The following is a 24,171-nucleotide window of genomic DNA, read 5'->3' as shown; positions in this document are numbered from 1 at the left end:
ACTATAATTTATTCCTTTAGTACATTGTGACCGAAAAGCTTTCGGAAATTCTCATTTAAAATTCGCGCGCTGTATATTTTTCGATATTTTAAGTTTATGTAGTTTGGCAGCACTGTCCTTAATTACTATGCCAAAAATGAGCGCGATCTGTCAGACAGTTCGTTTACGGCAGCTGTTGAAATCAGTTCACCTCAGTAGTGCGTTGCGAAAAAAACAATGGAAAAAAATATTGAACAAAGAGTTTGCATCAAATTTTGTTTTTCGAACGAAATTTCGTGTGCAGAATCGTTGCGAATGCTACAAAAGGCTTATGGGGAATCAGTTTTATCGAAAACTCAAGTTTATGAGTGGTACAAAGCCTTTCAGGACTGTCGTACGACCGTCGAAGACATGCCGCGTTCTGGACGACCTTCGACCTCTACCACCGACGAAAACATTGAAAAGGCAAAGGAAATCGTGTTCAAAAATCCTCATGTGAGTGTTAGAGAGATAGCACGAGAGCTAGGCATCGGTCGTGAGATGGCTCGTTTGATTTTGGTGGACAATTTGTGTATGCGACGTGTCAACGCCCGGCTTGTTCCGATTCACCTCAATTTGTTCAACATTATCAACGATTTTAAGGCCAAACATTCAATAAATACCATCGAACAGCCACCGTATTCACCTGATCTTGCACCGTGTGACTTTTTCCTGTTTCCCAACCTCAAATTACCACTCAGAGGAACGCGTTTTGAATCCATAGAAGACGTAAAACAGAATTCGCAGAGGGAACTCAAAGCCATACCGGAAATCGCCTATAAAAAATTTTTTGATGATTGGAAGAAACGTTGGCATTTGTGTATCGCTTCTAATGGAGCATATTTTGAAGGAGATAAAATAAATATTGATGAAGATTAAGAATTTTGCGTTTTATTTATGTGACCGGAAACTTTTCGGTCACAATGTATAATTGTGTGAGCTAAGATAAGAATAAGTGGTACTGACTTCCAGCTGAGTGGAACAGTGCGAGTTAAGTTTATTTTTATTTTAATTAAGAAAAATTTTTTTTTGTTTTGAAAGATATATAGCATAAATTTTATCAATTACATATCACTTTTTTTATCAAAAATATTTTCAACAATTATTTACAAGCCGCATATTGAAAATATCCACTTCTCTCACTCCACTTAGTCCTTACAGTCAAGTAACTGAAATACTATGGCAATATTTTCATTTACTACAGAAATATTTATGTAAATTTTAAAAAATAAAACAGAATGTCGAGTGGAATATGCATTCAAGTGAAACAATCAAAAATAATGAAATATGTAAAATCGCAAGGATTCATTTATGAATCTCAGAACGAATGCATCGTGTTGACAGAAATTTCCATTCATAATAATTAAAACGTAATATTGGCATAAATTTAAAAAAATGATACGTCAGTAACTCAATACGGTCGAACTCATATGCAATATATATATGCAATATATATGGTGTATATACGATACACCACAGAAAATATTGGTACTTATACTCTTGTCTGAATGTAAAAAAAATATCTGAAATATATGTTGAGTAAAAATATTTACCAAATTTAAAACAGATTAATTTCTGAAACGAAATATTAAATAAAAAAGAAAAATTATTTATTAAAAGTACTATGAATCCAGCTGAGTTTACTATGTGAGTACTTTATTGTGACCAGCCAAAAGTAGCTACTGTCGTCCTACGTCAGTTCCACTAAAATTTATCAAGTTCTTCACTTAAATGAATACAGAATTTTAACAACTAAAGAGTTTAAAATTAAAAATAAATTGCTTAATAATTATAGTTAATTTATACAGTATTAATTTTTTTAAATATTTTTAATACGTTGAATGTAGTGAAATTAATAGCTGTTAATATGAATTAAAATTAAAAAAAAAATTGAACTTCGGTTAAAAATGATTAATAAATTATATTATTTTCTGTTACTACTTGAAAGATCATCATCGAAATTACTCATAAGAAAATTTCTACTAATTCTAAAATAATTATCTTTTTAATCAAAATATATTAATTGTTAAAAAATAAGTTTTATGACTCACTAGAAATTAAAATTAAATCAAAATTAATTAAATTAAATTAAATTAAACTAATTGGATTAAACTGCAGCTGGGTGGTTTTGTTGTAACTGCTGAGCTGTCTTATTCCTTAATTTGTTACTAATGGCGTTTTCAATTAGTAAATCTGTATTCAATCTAGACTTACTCTCAATCGGTCTAGTTTTGTTGCTCAATCGAATGTTTTTAGAGTAATCTAACGTTTTCGTAACAGTGTTAATAAGTATTAATATATAATAAATACATAAAAAAAATATATATTAATGTATATATGATATATTAATATATATCACGAATCAAATCAAACTTGATCTATCAAGTCTTATAACACATATATAAATTTCAGGGTAATCTTACAGTAGTAGGGCATAACATCTAGAGTATTATAAATCAAGCTCGGGTGTTATATATTTCACTTAAAATTTATTATTGAGAAATGAAAATTGCATTTAAAGTGAATTTCGATTGAAAAAGTTACCCCGGAAACGGCATATATAACCCTTGCAACTTCCAGGACAACATGGCCCACTTAATAATAAAATTAGATCCTTGAAACTCATCAAGAGAGACTGCGTGAACATTGCAAGGTTTTCTGCAATTCTTTCTGGTCATACAAACCCACACGTATAGACTGCGCATTCCTCTTAATTATCACTGAAGAAATTGTTAAATCCCGTAGGAAAAAGGAACCATAATACATTTTCTCCGTGAATGCGCAACTTTGACATCCAGAAGAAATAGGTTTTTAGGAAGGTACTAATTTGACAGTTTATTAGACTATTCATCAGTGATGATGGAGAATCTATTAAATTATCTAAATTCGACGAGATGAATTTAGTCTCTATTCTTCTATACAAGGGGTTCTTGCGAGAAATGTGGTAGTAAAGCGTTGAAAAATTACTAATTAAGGTACATGGGATTTATCTAATGGCCTGCAATAACAAAAAAGTTTAACTTAAACTCTGAAAATCGTTATATGTGAAATTAGCTTTTCAAGTAATTGCACACCACGTGGATTTTAAATTTCACATGCAATGTATATCCACAGTCTTCATATTTATTTCAAGGTATATGTGTAAAAATTTTTAAATTGAATACTATAATAACTAATCTATTCAACTAAGTCTAATCATGAGTCAATAAAAAATACTTCTTAAAGTCAGTTGTCTTTAGTTTACCTCCTAAAAGAGGGTTGGGGACCTTAATACTCTATATAAATTGTACGAAAAATTTAAAAATTTCGTTATAAGAATTTTAAATACTTTTCTTTTATTAAATAATAAATTCATTAATTAAGTACACTATTTCAAATTTTTACTATCCCCAAATTTTATTTTTTTTATTACTTTCATAATGAATGCCCTTCGATACGTCCTTGGAAATTAAATACACTTTATTTTTTTTTATTTCTGACCAAAATTTTAAGCTTTAATCAATACATAGTTTTAAGCATAATTTAAGTTATATAAATTGGTACCACCACATACTTTCTTTCTGGTACCCTCTCAATCTGTTGTGCAAACTATGCAAACTCCTGCCATAAATAATCGCTTTGACTAATCTGCTTGATTGGAATTTCAATAATTTTCAATTATTAGCATTAAAACAAACCATAGACGATTTAACACAATCACATTCCCTGCCCGTTAGGACTTTCCACAGCAAACGAGTGACACTTTCACAATGAAGGACATATTACATCCTTTCACTAATATTCACTGTTGCTCTGGTGCTTAGATTGTGGGCGTACTTTGGGAGCTCATGGTATTCATTATGCAATTCAGATTGCTTAATGTAATTAATAGTTGGAGCTCGAAGTAGCTAACTTGCACAACACCATTTAAAATGTAAATTCGTGTTGGGCGAGTAAAAGGTAATTGGTAACTATTAAAGCAATTTCCAAATTATGATTGAAATTTATGCTCTCAAAATAGTGCTACAAAAGTTTTTACGAATTATCAGGTGCATTAAAAGTAATTTATGAGTCACTAAACTTAAAAAATTATTAAAATAAAATTTTTGTTTAAATTTATATTGGTTATGTCAGGTAAAACTGGTTGTCCGTGAACTATAGTTAAACCTATTTGTTCGTCATGACACCAAATAGACCAAGACCTCCATATAAAATTGTAGTAGGCATCTTATTTATATAGTTTATGTTAGATTAAATTGGGTAGCTCTATTAGTCCCTTGTAATACTAAATGGAGTAAGATCTCTTTAGAAAGATATAATAAGTATCCAATTTAAATAGGTTAGGTTCTATCTAGCTAGAAATAAGTCACATGTAGATATTTTGTTTTCTCGTGATACTAGTATGAGATTTTTATATAGAGTAAGAGTAAGCGTTTAGAGCTCCATTCTTAAGACCTCTTCAAACTTCCCAAATTACAGACGTCGCAAGTATTTTAGACGTATTTTTAAGACCTTTTCAAACTTCCTAAATTATAGACGTCGCAAGTATTTTAAACTTATTCTAGACAACGCAGAAGAAACTAATGATCCATACTCTCCTTTTTTCTATGCTTTCTTATATATGATTTAATTTATAATTTTTATTTTCATTCTTGTATTAACACAGTTGCAGGAGAGAAGATATATTTTTTATATTTATATATATATTTTTCCTTGCCATAATTCGCTTTTATTTTCTGTGTCAGTATCACATTTTTAACAAAACACATAAAGCGACAAAAAGAGATGGAATAGATGTCTTGAATTTTAGTAATTCAAAAGTACTTTCATTCTTACTGATAAACAGTCTGACTCAAAAAGAGTGAGAGACAAAATGAGATATAATAGGCTTCTTGAATTTTAGTAATATAAAAATTCTGTCGTTCTTACTAATGAACAGTCTAATTCTTCATTAGGTTTTTCGAAAATCAGTTTCTTTTAAAAGTCCGGGCTGGACAATCGCATAGAAAATGATTGTTTCTTTCTCTCTTATGTTTCCAAAACTTCTATGATAATTACTATGACAAATATATAATTACTCTTAGCAGTTTCTTTAATACCATCGTTTAGTGATATAATGGCGACTGTTGATGAGTTCATAGAACCTTCCAGGTCAGATCGACTGGAAAATCAGAGATGGCATAGAAATCTTTTACTTATTATTAGCTACCTAAGGGAAGTTATAGCAATTGGTTGTCTTATAAATAACAAATATTATATTATTAAATATTACAGAGGAATATAGACACATGTTAATACAGGGATATTCAAATGGCTTAAATACATCTGTATATATTTACTTTGGTAATTCAATACAATAAATCATTTTCTCTGTGAATGCTCGGCCTTAGCGTCCAGAAGATATAGGTTCTTAGGAAAATATTTCTTTGTTAGTCTATCAGACTGCTCAACAGTGAAGATGAAAGACCTATTAAAAAACGTAAATTCGGCGGGATGGATTTAGTCTCTACTCTTCTATACTAGGATTCTTGCCTAGTATAGGCAAGAACGTCGAAAAATCGCTAATTGTGGTACATGAAAGTTATCTAATGGCCTGCCACTGCAACGAACCAACCAACCATCTACTTTGGTAAATACATTCAAGATATTCACAAAAGTAGCTTGCTTATAGACTATCGAAGTGTACTTTTCTTAGTTTTCTATTTTACATAACCTGATTAAAACATCTTTTCTAGTTTAAATGAAAGGTAATGAGGAAAAAGTTCATATGCAAAAAGTATTATTTGTATTACTTGTAACGATTACCTATTTCCTAATTCAAGTACTTCCTTGAACTACTCGTTACTTTGTAACTATTTTCTAATAAATTACAAATTAGTTACTTTAACTTAAAACTATAATAACCATCGTATGTGTACGACGGCCTACACGAAGGACAATATAGTGCTGGTTTAAATTATGCAGCACAAAAGTACAGGGAAATTGGCTAACTTAACAAGAAAACCCTAAATCCCAAAAGAATATACACCCACACACTGGTTTCAACATTTTTGAAAAGGTGTTAATCTGCCAGAATTTCGCTTTGGAATTAAAGTCTTTTGAGCCTTTGTAAGGCAACAAGATTTATGACGAGGAGTTCAGCAGCAATGTCACTCCCGGGACGTACGCGAAGGATGACATATATTTAAATATTCGTTGCTTTTATTTTTCTTATTGGGATGTAAATGTGTGTTAAATTGTGTGTTGGTTGCGGTGAAATAAAAAGGATTAAATATAAAATAGTAAGATCAACAAACAAAAATCAACAGAGGAGAAATTGAGAAAAGAATTTATTGGAATTAGTGTCTATGAAGCATACCGTAGAGGTTGCTATGTGAAGAAAATATATTTTTGCAAAGAACTGAAATCGAAAACCAAAAATTCCTTCACTTCAGACAAGGATTAAATGATAATTTCAAACTATTTATGGAATGAAAATCTTTTAATCATAGCAAATTGTAGAAATTTCATTTTCGAATATTTGTGTGGAGTCAACAATACTTACTTAACTAGCAATAATTGGATAAGAACTAAGAAACGTCTACGTTTTGGGGAGACTATTAAATTTTTTTTAAATTCTAGGCAATTTGTCGTTATTTACTTTTTTGCGGGAAATGAATGTGCATATATGTATGACGTTCAAAAAGTATCAGGAATCTACTTCTATGCCAAATGCCAAGTGACGAAACGTTTTAACACGGATGTCTATGAAAAATAATCATTAATAAATTTAAATCTTTTTGCTAAAGAATTCTTTTGAAAGTCTAATACAAGTTACTATTCCAAGTTATTTAAGATATATTTGAAAAATTGTGAATTATTGATATCAATAACCATAATTTGAAAAGCTGATAATGTCAAGCAAAACTGCCATATATGAGCAAAACTGCCATATATCGATTGAAGATAACAGTTAAGCTGTTAACGAAACACCATTATATCCATTAAAACTGACTGTTTGGTATATTTAACACACTTGCGATCATCGGTCCTTATTTCTTTCAAAATGAGGAAAGAGCTGCCGTTACGGTGAATGACGAACGCCGACTAAATTTTTGTTTTCAAAAATTAATTAGTTAAATATCTACTATAGAAATATTTGGTTGCAACAAGATGGCGCAACTTGCCATACACCACGCTTAACAATCGATTTATTGTGAAATCAATTTACCAACAACTTTATTTCCAGAAGTGGTCCAATCAACTAGCCATTGACCTCCTCCGTTTGTGGGACTTAACGCCTCTCTTTAACAATTACTCTTTATATCACTATGGCTATATTAAGTCACAAGTTTATGCAGACAATCCAGCAAATTTTGAAGCATCAAAAGCCAATACATGCTATACCTACAAACCATTCATAATTCTCATGGACTTAGATTTTATTTTTCAGTAAATAGCATTAATATTGTATTATGATTATAAGATTTTAATGCAATGTATAATTTGTATAATAATATATAATGTTTAATTAATTTTGAAATTAAGTTTAAAATTGTTTTTAAATTATTTATTAGTCAAATTTGTCAAGCATTTACCATATGAACTTATGTCTAAACTAAATTTATTGAAGTATTTATACTGGTTTCAATGCAACACACATATTAATCAATTTGACAAAACAATGTACACAAATTTATGTCAGTGATTTACTTAAAAAATAATTATAAATTAAACCTATAAGATACAATTTTAACTCCTATCGAGTATTTATTATTAAGAAAAACATTAAAAATTAGAACAAAGACTAACAATCAACTACCAATAAAAAATTCATGGTGTACTATTGACAATGGACTGATGATATCATTGAACTTCTTTATAAATGAACAAATTCCGAATGTCACTGTCGCTGGAGCTAGGAACAAAACAATGTTGAACGATTTTATTTCTAACATAGTTTAATGCTTATTATTTCCAACGAGCTAGTGCCACTTGCTGGTTTTATCGACGACACTAAACACCCAAGAGCCCCCTGAAACCAAGTACACAGACAACAACGTAAGAATTTCTCAGTAGTGGAAACCGAATGTAGATTGCTGTTAAAAACTGCGCTTAATAACAAAATATCGATTAAATCAAAAAAAATCTTCGAAACAACTACTGTGTTTTACAGTTACACAGTAGTTGCACAACAAAGAGGAAACTAGAATATCGAAAAGTATAACCCTAAATCTGCTGGTTAATATCACCCTCATCTGGGTTCCTAGACATACAAACATCATAAGGAATGAAAAAGCTGACTGTTTAGCCCGCTCTGGTGCTTTTCTGGATGCGTCACTGACGGTACCGGTTTATATTACCCTAGAAACCATTAAGAGAAGTACCTTCCCCTATTTTCTGCAATTTGCCAATAACAGATGGAAAGCATTTAGGTCATGTGCGACTTCCAGTTTTACATGGCTTACTGCAGTTCTTACTGGTCGCGCAGAGAAACTGCACATTCCCCATAACCCTCACTGCAGAAGTTGTGCAAACCTGCAGCGGAAAAAAATCGTAATATATTTTCTCTGTGAATGCCCGGCTTTAGCGGAAAATACTTCTTTGACAGTTTATCAGACTGTTCATCAGTGAAAACGACAGACATATTAATTAATTATGTTGAGGCTAGTTGAGTCAGTGCACCTGAGCACTTTTACTCTCTATTAACTGCGAGGTTTCTTTGAAACCCCTCTTTGCGCCTTGACTAGATTGTTGTTTATCACTTCATCAGACTAAGCAATAATTGACCTCAGATCTGCATACCTCCCCGAGGAGCCTGTAACCATTTTGAGATTTGATAACGCGGTGTTGTTTATCACTTCATCAGACTAAGCAATAATTGACCTCAGATCTGCATACCTCCCCAAGAAGCCTGTAACCATTCTGAGATTTGATAACGCGGTGTTGGTAAGTCTGTCAGATTTCGCAAATAATTTCAGGGCTCTATCCTTCATGTATTTTTTGATGGGATCGATCTTGATATCCCTGAGGATGTCATTCGTACTAATGTACCATGGAACTTTGAAAAGTCCTCTCAGAGCCTGGCTTTGTGCAATTTCTAGTCCTATTAAATTACCTAAATTAGGCGGGATGAATTTAGACCCTAATCTTCTATACTATGGTTCTTGAGAGAAATGTGGTAGCAAAACGGCGAAAAATCGCTGATTGAGGTACATGGAAATTATCTAATACCTTACCACTGCAAACAACCAACCAACCATAGCCTACCAAACTTTAACAAAAGGTTTGAGGAAACTGATCTCTGCGGTAACTGCCTGCCAAACACTAGAATGAACGATCGAAAAGACTGCAGGGTGTTAATATCATTAAAGTAAATAAAAACTTTTGTAATTCAATTTTTAAGTTTAAACAATCCAAACTCAATAGTAATTGAAATGCATAGAAAAAATGAATTTTCAGAAATCGGTTTCCACTAATTATTGAAACTTAATACTAAACAGTAACCAAGTTTTAAATTTTTCTTCAAAAACAGAAAACTAAAATTTATGTTGTCTTATTCTTAAATGAAATTTGGTACTAAACTTTACCAGTAATTAAACACTTTTGCAGTCAATAAACCACAACAGCCCAGAAAGGCACAAGTCCTGTGCGTTGTACAATGTAAATACACAAACCTGGAATAAACTACATTTTTCCTGTTACTCAAATTTACTTTAATTACAGAAGAAAGTTGCGGCTTGAGCAAAGAAACGAAACTGTGCAACAAAAACTGCAAGCAAACAGCAATTGCAGTTGTAAGTTGTTACTTGCAGCAACTGAAACTGTTGCAACACAATACGAGCGCATCTGGTGCGCTACTCAAATGCAAGGCAAGTGCGTTGGATGTATGTGCGAATCTGGCAATCTGGCAACATGTGTAATTCGAAAATGTGGCAAAGAGCACGAGTAGGCATTGTTTCAATATTGGTTGCAAACGGCCATTTTTACTCGGACTTTTCTTGTTGTTGTTATTCCTGGTTAAACTTGAGGCGGATGTGTGAGCGAACGTATGTTCAAATGTGTAATTATGTTATTTTGTTGTGCTGCTGCAGGTTAAGTCTGCACATCTGTATATATACATAGATGTGTGGAAAAGTACAATATATGAAGATTTGCACATTTTTCTGTGCTGCTTTTGATTTACAAAATTTTCACACGCCTATTAAATGGCAACAACAACAAAAACAAGAGCGCCAGGCATATTCAGGTCAAGCCGTTTCCGGCGCAATTGCCATTTTACAATGTTTGCTGTACACTCTTCCGGTTTGAATGTTTATTTTCAACAATGGCTGCTTGTTTATATATTTGAGTTTGTTGTGTTATTGCTAATGTGTGCCTGCAGTTGTTACTAACTGGAAACCTCTAAGAAAACAAAGAACTTAATACGAGAAAATTACTCAATTAATAGGAAAATCAAAGGTTAGTGAACTTAACTGATTTACTGCATTTGCTTTCCTCACCTGGAGCTATAATTATGGAATTCATTTTAATTTTCTTCTTTTAATGAATCTTAGGTAAAGTAAGTGATGCAAGTGAAAAATTTTGTTTTACCATGAACATTATAAGTGCAAATCGCTTTTACTAAATTTCATTTTAATAGCATGATTTAGTTTATAAATAGAACATTTTATCAAACAATAAATTAATTTGCATTTCACATTGTCACTAAAATAAAATAGTTAAACGTTTTTTCCGGCACACGCAGATAGAAGTGAAAAAGGTCATACAGAAGTATGATACAGTACCTGCTCCAACGTTGTACTATACCAGCATATTAAGAATTAACTTCCCAACAAACACTAAACTAGTTAAATATATAGGTAACATGACTGTAATATGAGTAGAGTTTGCTATCGAAAGTTACAAATATAGTACTCAGATGTCGAAGACTGACTGATTAGATGGTTACAATTTACAGACCTACAACCAATGATAAAAAATATAGAAGGTGTCTTAATAAATACACGAAAGATAACAGAAGTAATTTAGATCAATATTGACGCTCACGAAATTATGACGCAGTCATATGCAATTTTTTTCAAATAACACTCACTGGGCCTTCATTTAGATAGACGTCGGACATGCGGTAAACATATATTTTTAACAAATTAAAATTCCTTGCGATTCAATACCGAAAAATGGTATGGCTACTGAATATAAAATTTTGAGTATCTCTTAATAACAAATTTATTTTATACAAAAGTGTGCTAAAACCAGTATAGACCTTTGGGGAACAGCCTCAACATCTAACAATTCAATTCGAAATTCTTTGAAGATTTCAGTCTAAAACTCTTCGAGAAATTGTAAACGCTCAATGGTATGTAACTAGCACCTAAATCCATGGGGACCTTAGAATAGTTGAAGATGAAGTCAAAAGGTAACCAGAAAATACCATTAATGATTACAAATTCATCTCAAAACTCTTACATTGAATTTAATGTGCCCCTCAAACACCGCTTCAGATATCATAATAAAAAATTAATTTAAAAAAAGATTAACTCACTGCAGGTAGAACTACTTAAATTTTAAAATGTCACATTATTTGACAGTATACATATTAATGTATACCCTTCTTCATCTAAGTTTTCGAATCTTCAACAACTAGTGCTTGATTATTCTTTCCTTATCTTAGTTCCTGAATCATCTGCAATAAATCTGTAATTGGCTCTTCTGTATCTAAATTTCTGAATCTTCTACCATAAGTGTTGAACGAATAGCGCAATATCTCTGTATGAAATTCTATATAACAGTACACCTCAAATAACTGCAATTTACCTAACAGTGTGAACACGGAAGTACTTATTTAGTTTTCTTGAACTATGGATTTCTTGAAATATTACCTAGCAGAGGGGGTTTCGAACAGTAGTAAACTACAACAACAATAATTTTTTTCATATTATTTAATTCAAAATTAATTGAATTTGAGGTTGACCATAAAGGTTTTTCAAGTATTGCAATAAACTCATCATCAGCGGTCTTGGAATTACTTCTTGTACTTAATTACAAGGTGAGATGAAAAAACTGCAACCAACTTCAGACTGCTGTCATTTCTAAACCGCTCGTCCCACAGCTGTCAGATTTATTCTAGTGACAGCTCATTATATTGTTTACAAGCGCACAAAAGCATTTTGGTGGGAATTTTTCAGAAAAAAAGTTATTTGTGATGGAATTCAAGCGTGATAGTGTGATTGCTTTGCATTTGGCTGGAAAACCACAAGTGGCTATCGTTAGAGCCCTCCAGCATTTAAAAGTGAATAAATCTTTTGTGTCTCGTATCATCGCTCGTTACCATGGTACTGGTAGCGTAGCCCGACGTCAAGGAAGTGGACGAAAAAAAACAGCAACATCGGCAGAAATGGTTCGAAAAGTGAAGAAGCGAATCGAACGAAATCCGCGTCGCAGTGGACGAAAAATGGCTCGTGAGCTGTACATATCGCAATATGCCATTCGGCAAATATTGAAAAATGAGCTTGGACTAAAGCCATTGAAGTTCCAAAAAGTGCAAGTTCTTACTGATGCGCAAAAAAAAGTTAGACTCGAAAAAGCTAAAGAGTTGCTTCGCTTGGCCGAAAGTGGTGAACTGCCGAACTTTGGTTTTTCTCCGATGAGAAACCATTCGTTATCCAGCAGTTTGTTAAACAAACAAAATGATCGTGTTTACTTGCCAGAGAGGTCAGCTGAAAAATTTGCAAAACTTCGGTTGGCCACCACAAACTCAAAAAGCCGGCCATGGTGATGGTGTGGCCGCCATAACAGCCGATGGTTCGCTCGCCGCTCGATTCAATCGACCGTGGGTCAAAATAAATGCGCCAAATCTATCGCGAAAAATATTTTTGGAGGGAGTTCTTGAAGCCCTGGGCACGCAAACATTTTCGCGCAGGACCTTTGGACTTTTCCAACAGGACTCAGCACCATCGCATCAGCACGCGGCCACCCAAGAAATGGTTTAAGAAATTGATGGTTTCCTCGCTTTCATTTTCCACCGCACAATGCGCCACCCAAAATCTCCGGATGCCCAATCGTTGGACTATGTGCTGGGTTATTTTAGAAAAGCAAGGTTGGCACTAAAAATTACCAAAGTGTCGATCATCTCAAAGCAAAGCGCTTCGCCGAAGAATGGGACCAATACCGCAGAGCACTTTCGGGCAGCGTACATGTGATGGTTTCATAGGCCGTTTGAAGGCCCATAGTTCCTGTGCCCAAGGTGGCCAATTCGAACAAATCTAAACGATTCTCAAATTTTGATGTTATTTTTCCGACATTTTTGCTTTTCATTCAATAAAATTTAAAAAAAATGAAAAAATTATGGCGTTTTACTTTGTTGCAGTTTTTTCATCTCACCTTGTATTTGAGAATATTTTTTCGTTTGTTAAATCTACAAGTACTAATGGTTGAAATCGTGTCATGTTACATTTGGAGCTCAGAGTCAGTGTTCATTAGCCAACTGATCCAAAGTAGTACTTGACTTGTCTATTCTGTTTGAAGTTTTGTTGATCTGCTGTGAAAGTTAATAAAGAAATTTACTTGGTATAATGTACTAGAACGAATAATTGAATTAATTAATTATATTTTTATTTTTAATTATTTTTAATTAAATAATCGCTCTAAAAATAATTTTTTATTATCTCATTATCTACGTCTGTTGTATATTTGATCTCTGCTATGTATTGATTCAAACATTACATCAGCGATATAGATAATTATATAAATGAAAATAAAAAATACGATATCAACACTAATGGATTAAGGTAATTAATAAGATAATTAAGCTAAGATAATTTCCTGCTATGTAAACTTCGAAACCTCAGCGATATTTATTAGATAATAACATATATAAACTAGTATAAAAACTAAATTAAAAGTTTTTATTCACAGATTTATAGATGTCTTTTAAAACTAGTTTAATAATAAAAAGGTCAGTTTGAAGTAATACTTTCCTAATCATTTATTTTTACTTTTCTTTAGAGAGCTATTGATAGCGTCTAGGAATATTGCAAACAGTTTATTGATGGTTTAATAGAAATTCAGTTGCAGTTTACATAAAATTGTTGATGCCTCACATGTATCTTTATATGTATCAACTCATATGTGCTGCAAACATCTAATGATATTTTCAGGCATTATCCTTAAGGCGTTTGCTATCATCTCACAAAACTAACACGCATACAGGGTCGTAAATAGTCTGCCATTATGTGTTATTGCATAGCTCCTTTTACAATATTTCAACTCATATATTTCGAAACAAACGTCTTCCTTTATTATTTCATTTTAAAATTTATGCGTTTCTGCCTGCTGTGCGTGTTTTGCGTTTTTTGCGTTGCGTTATAACAACAAATACAAGCGAAATGTTATTAGACAATTGTGATCTGTACGAGAATTCCAAGCGTTTCGAGGATTCAAAACATTTCCGAATTTTTCTATTTCTGTTTGTATTTCCATTTTTGTTATTGTTTCTTTGTGAATTACAAAGCTTTCTACTCTTCACTCTTTTCATTTTAATCTATTCCGATTTGTTTTTTTTTTTATTATTTTTTTTCTTGTTTTTCGTCAATTTGTTATAAAAATTGCTTTACATTGAAATTGACTGCAGTGATTCTTTTATTTTTAAACGCCCTTTTTTATGCATTACAATGTGTCTTTGTGCGGAATCGCAATAAAATCGTGCATATATCGTCGTTAACTCTTACTTTCTGGTTATGCCGTTTGGAAGCCATTTTCAATTTAGGTCATCAGTGCCTTTGTTGTTTGTTGTTTGTTGTTTGCTCGGTGCTCGGCGCTTGGCGCGTTTTCCATTTCCCCACACAAAACATATTCGTTTGGCATATATGGGTATGTAGTCCTGTACCCAGCTTTACAAGTAAGTCACTGTGTACTTTTACAAGAGCGGATCCTAAAATTCTTTTTTTGGGGGAAGTATAACATCTAAATGTGTTTCAACCTAATACGTACAATATTATACGTCAATATTGAGTAAAAGAAATATAAGGCAAGCTAAGTAGTGTTCGGGGTCAGATAAGTCACCTCCAGAAAGTCACTTACTCTACGTACATGTACATGTGATGTATGCTCAATTTATTCTTATATAGGCATTTTAATTTCGGCCGACCTTTGGGCCAGGCATAATGTGAGGTTTTATTTCTCAATTTTTTTTTTTGCTTTATTTGTGTTAAAAAGGCAAAATAATTCGTTACAGATAATAAAACAGTATGCGTTTACGTTTTGCAAATTTCCAGCTGTTTTATTGATATTTAAATTGAATAAATTTTAAATGCAATTTTATTGCAATTGCTTCTGATAATTGTTGGCGTTTAATGGCCGCATCACATGGCGTATGAGTAACAATAAAGCAATAAAAATTATTCTTTTGTAAATTATTAAGCAAAAATTTTAATTATTCGATATTATTTGTGTTAATAAGAAATGTATTAATAATAATAAAAAATTAATAAAACAGAAAGCAAAGAAATATTTTAAACGAAATGACTGAAAATTCCTTAACTTTACCCATATTAACTTTGCTGAGACAAGCATGGGAAATATAATAATAGCCTTTTGAATAGATTATAAATAACTAAATAAATAAAAATATCAAAAAATAAAACTATAAATTAAAGAATATAAAAAATATTAGACCTAAAGTTTTATCTAAAACAACCAATATCAGAAGATGTAAGACTATACAGCGACCAGGATAGTTTAAAAAGAACTATTTATAGAAAGCGCTCTAAACATTTGCTAGAAAAACTCACAAAACTTAATCCAATAACAAATTTGATAAAAAAAATATAAACATTAGGGCACGTAATTAGAATGCCTATCAAAATAAAATTATAGAAGAAATTTGAATTTGACACAAGAGGAAGACCAAGAAATAAAAGTTCAAAGATTCAAAAGAGCTAAAAATGAATCAACTACACTATGAAGACATAAATATCCTCACTATCTTCGAGATTTAATAGATTTGTTAAATATATGGGTCAGTTCAGGATGAAAGCTTTTATAAAAAACAATGTAAACACTAATGAAAAGTAACACAAAAATGAGTTTTGCGAAACAAAAAAAATTAAACTATACACTGGACACATATTCAGAAAAATCCAACCACTAAAAGTAATACAGTATACTTGAATATATAATCCTGAGAACACAGAAATAGAATATCTAAGAAAAAGTAAGATGAATGGATTTAAAATTACTCAAGAAAAAGCGGTCACAAGCTGTAGGTAACACCTGTCACATCCGGTGAATAATACCGGAAGTTGAAAAAGCAAGCAAACTTGTTATCTTGAGAGGAATTTACGCTTATATGTAAATTTTGGCTAGGTCAAGAGAAAAGCATTCAAAAATAATGCTTTAGTCATGAACTAGGCAGAAAGTGACACAATAGCGAGTTTTTCAAAAAAAAATCGATACGTGAGCCAAATAAGTAAAATGTTATTTTAAAAGTAGAAAATATTAAAAAGTGAAATGAAGGAAAAATACAAAAGAAATATAACAAATAAGAAAATTAAGCTATTGCACCTTTGAATAGACCCAGAAACCAAATCTTTCGGTGAGCTTAGAGCCCTCTGTGTTTGAGTTCAGTTGTGCTATTGTTTATGGCATGAATATATTCTCGACTGTATTCTTGTTATAAAGCATCTAACAGATTGTCCACTTTGTCGCCAAATTCACAACTTTTCTGTCCTCCATATATAGCGCTCTTTGCTTTATTGCTAGATCTAACGGACTTAAGTGGAGGAGTATCTCCAATGCATTACTCGCGATAATCTTTAAACAACTGCGAAAAACTTTTCTTCAAACAATACTTAGTATTTTCAAGCAAGTCGACATCTAAATGGATGTCTCCTTCTATATAGCAGGATAGATCTAACTATTGAAATGTAAAGACAGTGTATAATTTATAGAATTCAATTCACTAGTTACCGACTTTCTTCAAACAGATTATCAAAGCAACATTAAACTTTTTTTTGCTATTCTCAATATTAAATTTAGATTTCCGATATAGTTTACAACTTCTTTTATAGTAATATATAATAGTTAAGACTATTAATAGTTTGTGTCATCTCTATTGCATTATTTACTATTTCATGAAAATTATGACTTCTGCATATATGTGTGACTTGGATCGACATATTACTACTTCCAAATTTCAAAAAATAAACCCTGTTTTATATATTTGTCTTATGCAAATATATCACTATATATGTATATTAAACAATATTATATATATTATATGAATTGTGATTTAATGTAATTAATACAAGCTAGCTTCTTTACTGCTTTCTCTTTGTACAGACCATTTAATGGACATTGAAAATACCTGGCTATTTACATGAGTACATGAATTTTCAAAATTTAAAAAAATTTATATCTATAGTATAAAATAGTATGTTGCATTTAAATTGTTTTTGCATTTAACATGCAGTTCTATTTCATCAACGATTTTATCTACCTAAGACTCCTGACGATATAGACATCAATCAATCATTTTTCCATGGCTTAAACTCCTCTACGCAAAACTACAAAATTATTGAGATGACCAATTGTTTCGCTAAAAGATTAAACCATTGTATTATGTTATGGTATGTTCTTTCGAAATAACAGAAAATTGTATACACCTAATATTTCTTGGCATATTATTAATAATAGAACCAATTTATGCACATTGAACAATTTTTCTAAATATTTCTAAATACACCTAAAGAATATCTCGTCAATAAGTCCTTAATTTTTTTACCTATACTTCAAAGTTCCCCATTTCTTAAGTCCAACATATTTTTCTAGCCTCAATAAGTATTTCGCAATCAAATAAAATTATTTTGCAATTTAAATTTGATCATAGTAAACAATCTTGAAGTACGGAAATTGTTTTCTTTGCAAATTCATAATTATAAGCCTTAAGCACACTTATCCATTTCTGAAATTGATGGCAGTAGCACCGTCAGATGCAAACCAATCCTGAACACATAAACACAAGGAAGTCACAACATGGACCAGCTGCAAAGCAAATAACAATAAAAAAATTCAAACTGCAGCCGTTGAAGAGTCAAAAGTGAAATCTCCTTCCTGAAACACTGAATCTAAGACAGCAATATCTGCCAGTACTTGTTACTACTTTGCCAAAGTTTTGCTGTGCTGCGGTTTTAGGATTTGGTAAATTGACTGACAATGTATAATTTGAAACTTTGCCAAAAGCAGCACTGCACATTCACACTTCACACTCGTAGGAACCGAAATTGTGCAAAAATCAGTTACATTTTCATTGGTAAGATGAGAAAACGGGGGGGCCCAAGTCGAAGGAAAAATAATATTTTTCAAATATTTCAAACCATTTTTATTCGTTTGCAATTTAATTAGAGTTAAAAAAAGTTTCCAGTGCTTACAGCAAATAATTTTTCTTTTCAGTTTTTCCCTTTCCATCCAATCATCAAAGGCAAAAATAGTTGTTGATGTAGTTGATGTTGTTGTTGTTGTTGTTAGTGCAACTGCAACTGTTGCTGCCTTGCATTGCGTTGCATGTAAATTGTTTGTTTTGAATTGCAAATGTGCTGCGTGTAAAGGTGGTGCAAGATGCCACTTCAAAGCGATTTTCAAGCGCTTTGATCCATTTTTATACCCTGCAGTCTTCAAAAAATGGTACATTATTTACATGTTCATTTTTATCAAAACTCGAAACTTGAAACTCGAAAGGGCTGGAAGCAAAAGGTATTATTTATGAAATTTTCAAAAATTTCAATACTACAATTTTAGAATTATTTATTTATGCTAAATAAAAAATTTCACAAAATATCTTTAGTTAATGTAAATTAGATCAAAAGATATACTATTTCACTTTATAAAAGTATAGCACTTTTCCTAGTGATAAACGAAAAACATAGGTCAATTAAGACCCAAAATAAAATCATTGAAGTGTGTTCTTTTATTCAGCAAAACCAACTAAACTAATCTAAATCTGATTAAAAATTATTCACTTTTGCAACGAAAACAATGTACCTATATTCTCTAATTAGATATTGTGTCTACCAATATTACCCGTAAAGACTAAAAGCAAAATAATCTTTATTTATGAAATAAAACTGAGACCTTCATTATAGCACCTTTCTGTAAATGTAGACGGCTAAAACATAATCTACTAAGGTTTCCTATTCTGATAAGCAATGGTTTAAAAGCCATACGTATCATATTAACAAATCCGGATAGATGTCGAGAGTAACATCCATTGGTGCCACAAGGCTATGAGAATATGTCATTCAAAGCCTTTCAATGTCATTCTCACTTGATGCTAGTTTAAACTATAGATTAAAAGTAGTACCTAACTGGAAGACCTAACTGTGCTCTAAAAATAAATTTTAAGAATTCTTTTATTTATGTTAAACTCAAGCTAACCTTCTTTTTAAGGTTAAACTCAAGCTATTATATCTTCACAGATAATTCATATGTGGAATCAGTTCTTCAGCGTTTTTCAATATCATTAATCACATAACACTACTTAAAGAGCTGCAGACTTAAAGTAGTGCATCAATCGCTGCCCTTAAACTACATGAAAGTGAGTCTTGGAAAGCTAAAGCTAAGTGACATAGCTTAGTAGTAATTGCTACACCATAACATACGGTGGAAGTAAGCATAATTTACATATATACCGAAAACTGATTCCAAAAATTCTTTCATTTAATGAAACAATCACAGCCAAAAATAGATTACCATGTCTTCATAGATGATTCGAAAGTGCAATCTACAAAAATCTTCTTAGTTCACACGAAAATAAGAAGATCGGTTTACTTTATTAGTTCATTCAGTATCTTCCAAGCTGAAATCTTTGCTTTTAAAAATGCAGATCAACTGATTTTAAAAAGGTAGTTACGAAATCAACAGATTACAATGGTCTATGACAGTAGAGCTATATTCTTCTCACAATGTAGACAATATACAATATACAATAAAAGGCACTAAAGAAGTAGAAAACATAACTGAGTTTAAGGTATAACCAGTGCATAGTGTCTACAAAGAAATACAAAGAAATAAAATTCCAAATAAACTAGAAGACTAAGCCCCAAAGTATCTTCAGCAGAAAAACAAAACCTCATATCAGTAAAAACTGCTTAAAAGCATTATCAAAACATTTCAGATATCTTAAGATTAACAGAATGTTGAAGAAATACTATGGTAGATTTTGAAAAATTCAAACTGATATGGTCGGAGAATACAAACAAATTTAATTACAAATGAACTGCAAAACTAAGATCCAAAGTATTCTTATCAGAGAAGAGAGCATTTGCTCGTATCCGCAAAAGGTCCTTAAAAACATATCCAAATCATTTTTGAACATTAACAGAAAATTGAAGAAATACTACAGACTTCAAAGAAAACAAACTATCATGGCCAAGGTTCAGTTTACCGAAATGAAAACGAAAATGCAGCTGCCAGACCAAGGATTGAAGTCACAAAACAGGTTGTGGTGTTGACAGGTCACTGCCTAGTAGACATACGAAAAAGAGAATATCCCCTGTTATGTAATAAAGAAACTATAGAAAATAAAGAGAAATACAAACAACTGAATAAATTCTCTCAATATGCTCAGAAATAGTGAGATTTCGAATTTCTCTATGGACTTCGGCTCTATGGACTTATTGAGAAAGTTAGTGATACAGAAGTGAGTCTTCCCGCTAACTTAGATTTTGCTCAGTATCCATTTCTTATTAAGCATTCGTTTATGAAAAAGTTCTAAAAACTCAATGAATTAAAAATAAATAAAAATTTTGTTGTTACAATTCACTACTTTTTGAAACCTCTCCAAAAAAAAATTCTATGATTCACGAACACACCTTTTACTTTAAAATTTAGTACCAGCTGTTTTTAAAGCGGATGTAGTGTATTTTGTTGTTGGTTATATCACTTAAAAATTTGACTTCAACAACTTATATTACAGAAGCCTCTGCAAACTCAACAAATTGAATTACGAGTAGTGCAGATAAACGAACACATGAGCAAAGGAAAAGATACTCAAGATTCTCAAAGTGAAACAAAATCGGTAAAGGGTTTGCATTTTACAAATAAAAGATAACCTGAAAAGTAATCACTTAAACAATTTAAGGATTTTTGAATCCTTTTTCTTTTTGTTGATGATTTTTTCTTTAGTGCTGTTGTAAACATAACATAACTGAGTTGACTAATTATAAATGAAGTACTTTCACCTTTTTTTATTTCATTGAATATTTTTTGATATACATAGCAAATTAAGTTATACTAATTATCGGAAGTTTTGTGTCCATACTTAAGTATTCAGATATAATATATTTAGCTATTCATAAATAATTTTTTTGATACTGCAAGTATCAAAGGTTGAGGTGGTACCCTGCCAAATGTGAAGCTCAGAGTCAGCGTTCATTAGCCAACTGACGCAAAGCCGTACTTCACTTATATTTTCGAACTTGGAGGATTTAACAAAAATTATTAAATTAACAGCAAATTAACAAAAAACGAAAAAAAACCCTAAGTCCTTGGACTCTTCTTTCAGTTTAGAGTAAACTGAAAAACTCTTACTTATTGAACAATCGTAACTTAGGAGAAAATTGTATACAAATAATAATTATATATTTATTTAAAAATGTACATATAAAAATTAATATGAATTTATATTTCATCTATTTCATCTATTTATTTACTCTTTTAGATGACTTCACGTAAGATCTCTTAAAGTTAGATTAAAAACTTTGAGACTAATTAACACAGTACAAGACATGAACATCGCTTAGTTGATGCGTTACTTTATGCTGATCTATATCACGTACTGTTCTTCTTCTCTGTTTGATAAATCGGAAGAAAGTGTCTGAAGTGTTTTCACTCAACAGTGTCAGTGGTAACTTTGGTTATCCACTGTAACAAGAGTTTCGTTTTAATGGAATATATATTGTATTTTATTATACAGAATGTAATTCTCATTAGTATGTGCATCTACAGAATCAAACAATGTCCGAATTCTGTCTTTAATATACTTGAGAGTCAATAGTGATAAAGACTCTCAGATCTTTATTTATATCATAACTTCTGTTACACCATGAAGCTTTAAGCAGTACATATCAGTATAATAAGTCTGTTAAGTTTGAAGTTATCTAATGATAGATAGAGCAGCTATGGCAGCTGCCATAAAGTCGCTTAGATCTAATTATTTACTTATAACTAAAGCGGACTTTTTTTCTCACATTCAACTTTCCTTGTATAAATGATTTTATAGTACTCAACGTTATATAAAAAGTCAGTTTGTAGCCCTTATATTCTCTAGCCAAGTATATCTTCTGTTAAAAGTATGTATTTTATTTTATATAAAAAAAAGTTTATACACAAAAAACGTAAACAAAATCTTAGCTGACAATCGAAAGACCTGATCAATAGCAGATCTTTCAGTTGGTCTTTAAAAAAACGCAAAGAGCTATCACTCTGGCAAAGGACCGAAGCCAAAATACGAAATATCTTTAAAACGAGCTTTCGTAAGAGTTTTGAGTGTGGTGAACTGAAAGATCGTTGCCCTGTTAATATACATATATTAAGTGGAGTATAGACAGAGACGGTTTTCGAACTCAAACTGCTTCTTAAATATTTGTGATAATCTTACACTTGCCAAAATAGACTTTCTCTAAATGATTGTTTCCATATGAACTATAAATTAATTTTTAAAAATCCTCCCCAGAGTATTGTTTTTGTATACGTCCTTAATTGATTTAAGTATTTATTCTAAATTTTACTAATAATTAATACCTAGGTAAGTAAACAAGAAATTTTTGCAATATACATTTAAAGCAATAAATAATATGTTTGCCATTATAGCACAATTAATCTGTTCAATGAAGCCAATTAAATTAAATTGAGGAATTATTTATACATCAACTAATGAAAGTTATGCATTTTATAACGCAAATTTAATAATGGTATTAATAATATATTATAATTAGTAACTATTGTACACAAAATTTTAGTCAAAATTGAGGTGTTCGATTATAAAGTTGCTTTCTGTAGTGCAGATGTGAAAATGCTATTAGCAAACATTTTATTGATATTTACTATAACTATTTTATTTTTTTCAACTCAGGTAAAATAAACTCGTTAATCTTAAATAAAATAATAAAATTAAAATACAAATATTTCAGGTATCTTGTTCTGTGGAATTCACAAATATAAAATGTACGTCTCTTGATAAGAAATTTACCGATTTCGATTATTGCTATTTAAGATCGATAAATCGTACCTACAAGTATTTGTCTATAAAGGCAAAACTCTTCCAAAAACCGGTGACAAATGCATCAGTAATTTAATATTGATTTTATTTATTTTTTAATATATATTACAACTAGTTTTATTTTATTTTGTAAAATATAGGTACGTTGGACCGTTTTAAGAAAAACTAATGGATATAAGCCGTTTCTGATCGACTTAACATTTGATGTTTGTGATTTTTTTAAATCGCACAAGGATTCGTTATCAAGATTAACCTATAGCTTTTTTAGAGATTACTCAAATCTAAATCATACTTGTCCATATGATGTATGTATATTATTTTTTATGATTATTAGGCATTAATAATAATTACGAATTAAATTTTTTTTAGCATGATGTAATTATAGAAAAACTTGATACTAATTTTATGAATAGTAAACTATCGGCACTACCAATAAATTTACCAACAGGAGAGTATGCTTTCTTTTCAACATGGATGGCTTTCAATATTCCTCGTGTAGATGTTAAAGTTTACTACAAAATATTTAAATAAATTAAAAAATTTATTTTTCACTCCAACTAATTAAATTTATAAATCTTTTGGTGTATATTATTTTATTTTTAAACGTTATGTTACTAATACAAGATTTCTTTGAAATAATAATTTATTTTTTTTATTTTTGCTGAAATTGTTTATTTAAATTAATACTATTACAAAATAATTGTTTAGAAAGCTTTCGATCAGTAATGAATTGCAACTACAAAAAATTTTATTTATTTTTAAATAAAATTGCCTATTTGGACAGACAAGAATTCAATTTATTAAAATAATATAAAATTTTTGTTGTTGTGTTCACTACTTTTCGAAAAAACCACTTTAAAAACTAAAAATAAAAAATTTTGTTGTTGCAATTTAGTACTGTTCAAAACCTTTCTATTAAA

At 30.9% G+C, this 24,171-nt stretch overlaps 1 protein-coding gene across 1 annotated transcript in view; it reads left to right on the top strand.

Annotated features, from left to right (window-relative positions):
• Positions 1 to 23,782, top strand: part of LOC119674797 — a 33,089-nt gene extending 9,307 nt beyond the window's left edge. Inside the window, exons 2-4 of the mRNA XM_038085951.1 lie at positions 23,163 to 23,318; positions 23,392 to 23,556; positions 23,621 to 23,782. Of these exons, the coding sequence (XP_037941879.1) occupies positions 23,163 to 23,318; positions 23,392 to 23,556; positions 23,621 to 23,782 (483 nt within the window). The remainder of the gene's footprint in view (positions 1 to 23,162; positions 23,319 to 23,391; positions 23,557 to 23,620) is intronic.
• The last annotated feature ends 389 nt before the right edge of the window (positions 23,783 to 24,171 follow it).

Source organism: Teleopsis dalmanni, chromosome 2 (assembly GCF_002237135.1).
Source record: "Teleopsis dalmanni isolate 2A chromosome 2, ASM223713v2, whole genome shotgun sequence".
NCBI lineage: Eukaryota > Metazoa > Arthropoda > Insecta > Diptera > Diopsidae > Teleopsis > Teleopsis dalmanni.
This window is presented reverse-complemented; position numbering and strand designations above follow the sequence as displayed.